The sequence below is a fragment of the Hordeum vulgare genome, chromosome 5H (genome assembly GCF_904849725.1).
Source record: "Hordeum vulgare subsp. vulgare chromosome 5H, MorexV3_pseudomolecules_assembly, whole genome shotgun sequence".
NCBI lineage: Eukaryota > Viridiplantae > Streptophyta > Magnoliopsida > Poales > Poaceae > Hordeum > Hordeum vulgare.
The window spans coordinates 514,208,850-514,212,612 of record NC_058522.1 but is presented as its reverse complement, the minus strand read 5'-3'; the positions used below and the strand labels follow the sequence as shown (position 1 = coordinate 514,212,612).

At 51.0% G+C, this 3,763-nt stretch overlaps 1 protein-coding gene across 1 annotated transcript; it reads left to right on the top strand.

Moving 5' to 3' along the window:
* The first annotated feature begins 568 nt into the window (after positions 1-568).
* On the top strand, positions 569-3,520 carry LOC123397977 (glutathione S-transferase T3-like). Its single transcript, XM_045092486.1, has 3 exons — positions 569-1,048; positions 2,146-2,556; positions 2,634-3,520. Exons 2-3 carry the CDS (start codon positions 2,146-2,148, stop codon positions 2,958-2,960), a joined length of 738 nt encoding a protein of 245 aa, XP_044948421.1. The 5' UTR covers positions 569-1,048; the 3' UTR covers positions 2,961-3,520.
* The last annotated feature ends 243 nt before the right edge of the window (positions 3,521-3,763 follow it).

Here is a 3,763-nt window from a genome sequence, read left to right as displayed (position 1 = left end):
TGCAGTAGATGCCAATATTACCTTATGATATCTTGAGGTAGTCACATCCAATACTAATATTTGAAAAAAAACACTTTGAAGGTAATCATCTTGTAAAACTGACAAGATGTAGACCTCACGGTAGTGATGAATAATCTGCGAATTGTGCAGTAGATGTCATCAATACCTTGTGATTAAAAAATAAAAAGTTAGGCTATATATACATTAATATTTGAAAGAGCACGTTGAAGATAGTCATCTTGTCAAAATGACAAAACATAGATCTCACGGTAGTGATGGATAATCTGCAAAATATGCAGTAGATACCACCAATACTTTATGATTCCAAATAAGCTTAATTTCAATTGTATAATCTAGTTATTGCACTAAAATCATATACGTTGCACATATAACATTTTCCAGAAATACCATGTCTGCAATAACAGCTGATGGCTTAATCTGTAATTTTCAGTAAGCATGATTGCTTATTGCATTATACAGGAAGTGTGAAGACTAATTTGTGAATAAGAGTAATCACATGGGTTAAACTGAAAATCGCCAAAGGGATAAGGTTGCCCCAATTTTTCTCCCCCCGTGCTGTGTGTGGCTAATGGAAATTATTGTCGTCATTATAGGCGGAGACACCCACGGCTGGCTGACCGCATCACCGGCGGCGAGATGTGCTCCTGCCGCACTCGTTCTTATTGGAAGAATCTTCAGACAGGAGGGTACCGGATGCAAGGCCGTTGGAGGATGCGGGCGCCGCGCACCGGCCGTATCTCGCTGGCGCCAGAGGGCGTCGGTGCCAACCGCCGCAGTGGGGCATGGCAACAGGCTTGGCGCCGCCACGACATGAGAGTCCATGGTCGTCGCTTCCGTCGGCCGCCGGGAGCACGGACACGCAAGGGCTGAGGCAGGCGCAACCGCCGCTTGATGCTTAGGCGGCCGTGTCGCACGGGCCTCGGGAAGCGGCGCCAGTGGAACCACTACGTCGCGCAAGAAACCCGAACTGGCCGCTGATGCATCAAAGGCTCGATTCCTCCTTGCGCTGCAACTACGAGGGCTAAAGGTACTAATTTCAGATAGCAATTACAATAGTATATGCATGGTCAAATTGGAAAGAAGCACCTTGTTAGAGCATCTCTAGTGGATCCTCTATATAGACATGTATTGTAAATATACAAGTCTTCAGCCGTTTTTTACTGTCCAAAGAGTCCCAGCGACTCGTGTAAACGAGGCGTGGATACATCCACGACCAAGCCACGACGGTACGCGGCGTGGAAACATCCACGACCAACCCACGCTCGTGCTCGCCTGCTTCGTCCCGCAGCGCTACCTCGCCCCAGATCGCCGTCGCGCCGTCGCGTTCTTCTCCGGCCGCCCAAGGTATCCATCAACTCACGAGCGGGATGAGGGGACGAGCTCACGAGCGGGAGGAGCGGCTAGCGGCGGGCGGGATGGGGGCGGCTGCTGGCGGGATGGGGGCGCCGGCCGGCGGCGGGCGGGATGGGGGCGGCGGCCGGCGGCGGGCGGGATGGGGGCGGCGGCCTGCGGCGGGCGGGATGGCGCAGCGGCGGGCGGCGGCCTGGCGCAGCGGCGGGCGGCGGCCGGCGCAGGGGCGGGCGGCGGCCTGGCGCAGCGGCGGGCGGCGGCCGGCGCAGGGGCGCGCGGCGAGCGGGATGGCGCAGGGGCGGGCCGGATGGCGCAGGGGCGGGCGGCGGCCTGGCGCAGCGGCGGGCGGCGGCCGGCGCAGGGGCGCGCGGCGGGCGGCGGCCGGGGCGCGCGGCGGCCGGCGCAGAGGCGGGCGACGGGCAGCGCAGGCGCGCGGGTTGCAGCTGCTGCAGGGCTGTGTTGAATACGACTGAATATTCAGTCATATGACTGAATATGTAAACACAATGGCTGGCTTCTTGTGTTCTTTTGCACTGGCATTGTGTAGGACTTTTGGTTTGGTTTAGGAGATGAAATTTCATCTGTTTGCAGCTGCAGGCAGGGTTGTGTTGGACTTTTGGTTTGGTTTAGGAGATGAAATTTCATGGCACTGCAACACAATGGCTTCTTGTGTTCCTTTGCACTGGCATTGTGTAGATATTGAGTTAGGGTTTACTTTGGTTTTCAGTTGATATCCGAGTCTAAAATAACTGTGTATGGATGGATTGCTTGTAGATGGATGATGACGAAGCCTTCTTGGACATCATTGATTTTGGTTGCACACAAACGCAACCAAAGAGTCCAATTGGAGAGCAGCCAACTCCATCAACTCAGCATCGTTCTGCAATAACAGAGAAAGGAAAATCCCACAAAGGAAAAAATTGGTCTAGTGATGAGGACAAGGTTCTCATAGCAGCATGGGCAAATACAAGTTTGGATATTGTTGGGACAGATCAAAACCGAGATACTTATTGGGCTAGAATTTCAGAGTACTACAACAGACAGAAGGAATCATCATGGCCGGAACGAAATGATAATGCAATCAATTGCCGTTACACTTTCACTAACAGAGAGACCTCTAAATTTTGTGGTTGCCTTCAGCAGATTTTAAATAGGCAAGAAAGTGGAAGGACTATAGAAGAAAAGGTATGCAATATTCTATATGTGTTGTGCAATATTTTATATGTGTTGTGCATATTTTAACCATATATTTATATGTGCAGACAAACGATGCACACATTTTGTTCAAGGAAATGGATCCTAAAAAAAAGAAGCCTTTCACATTGATGCATTGCTACATAGAGTTTTCGAAGTATCCAAAGTGGCAGACAAGAGAACTTGAAACTTCTGTGAAGAAACAAAAGAAGACCATTGATGCAAGTCCGGGCACAGCTACCAATGATCCGGCTGATGCATCCTCGGTACGTACTGATGCTACCTCGATACGCACTGATGCTCTTGAACATGAGACTAGACCTGATGGTGTGAAGAAGGACAAGAGAGGTAAGGCTGATGACATTGCTTGCAAGTTTTCATTAGAAACTGTGTGAGCAGCAAAACAAGAGAAGGATGAGATCAAAGAGGCGGCAAGAAATGCTCGCTACGCGCAGCAACTTGAATTGCGAAAAGAGGAGATTGCACTAGAGATGCTCTTAGTAATAGCGATGAAATCAAGGTATGACTCCGATTCATTCCTTGATTCCTTAATTTTCCTCTCATGAAGTTTGTCGGGGTCGAGCGCCTGAGGGCCCGCCACTGTTTACGACGCCGGAGGCCAAGCCGTTGCTCGAGTCCAGCGGGGCAGACGCCAGATGAAGCCGATGCCGTCGTCGTTCAAGTTCTCCATTATTCCAGATAGATGGACGCCAGTGTCCCTGTTCTTCATTCACGGGGCGAGGCTGTCGCTTGAATGCTTTTTCGCCGGGACGAGGGCCGCCTTTGCGCTCAACGGCGAGCGTGCTGATAACGTGTAAAGAGTAAAAGCAGGGAAGGAGAATGATAGAATGAACAGTAATATCTCATTGATGGAAATTGGGGTTATTTATACCCAGTACATGGTGGTTTACAAAGGGGCGGTTGCCAAAAGAACAACCGACATAGTATTGATTAATTACATAATTAATACATATTAATTATTCCTAACACCTACAACTACGGCAACAAGGCGCACGGCGGCGCCGGCTACAGAGTAGAACAACAGCGGCGCTGCTACGACCTAGGAGGGGATCTACCGCCGGGAACGAAAGGGGATCGGGGTAGCTCACCCTACGCGTCAAGGAGAGAAGGCCGGCTCGACGTGGAGGAAGCACACGACGAAGAGGAAGCAGACGTTGCGGAAGAAGTCGCCGGAGCA

What these genes read in the sequence shown, in the direction of transcription:
- LOC123397977 (XM_045092486.1), top strand. Translation starts at nt 2,146, where the DNA reads ATGGATGATGACGAAGCCTTCTTGGACATCATTGATTTTGGTTGCACA. An exon ending in GAAGGACTATAGAAGAAAAG is followed by an intron (nt 2,557 to 2,633) that starts GTATGCAATATT and finishes TTATATGTGCAG; the next exon opens with ACAAACGATGCACACATTTT.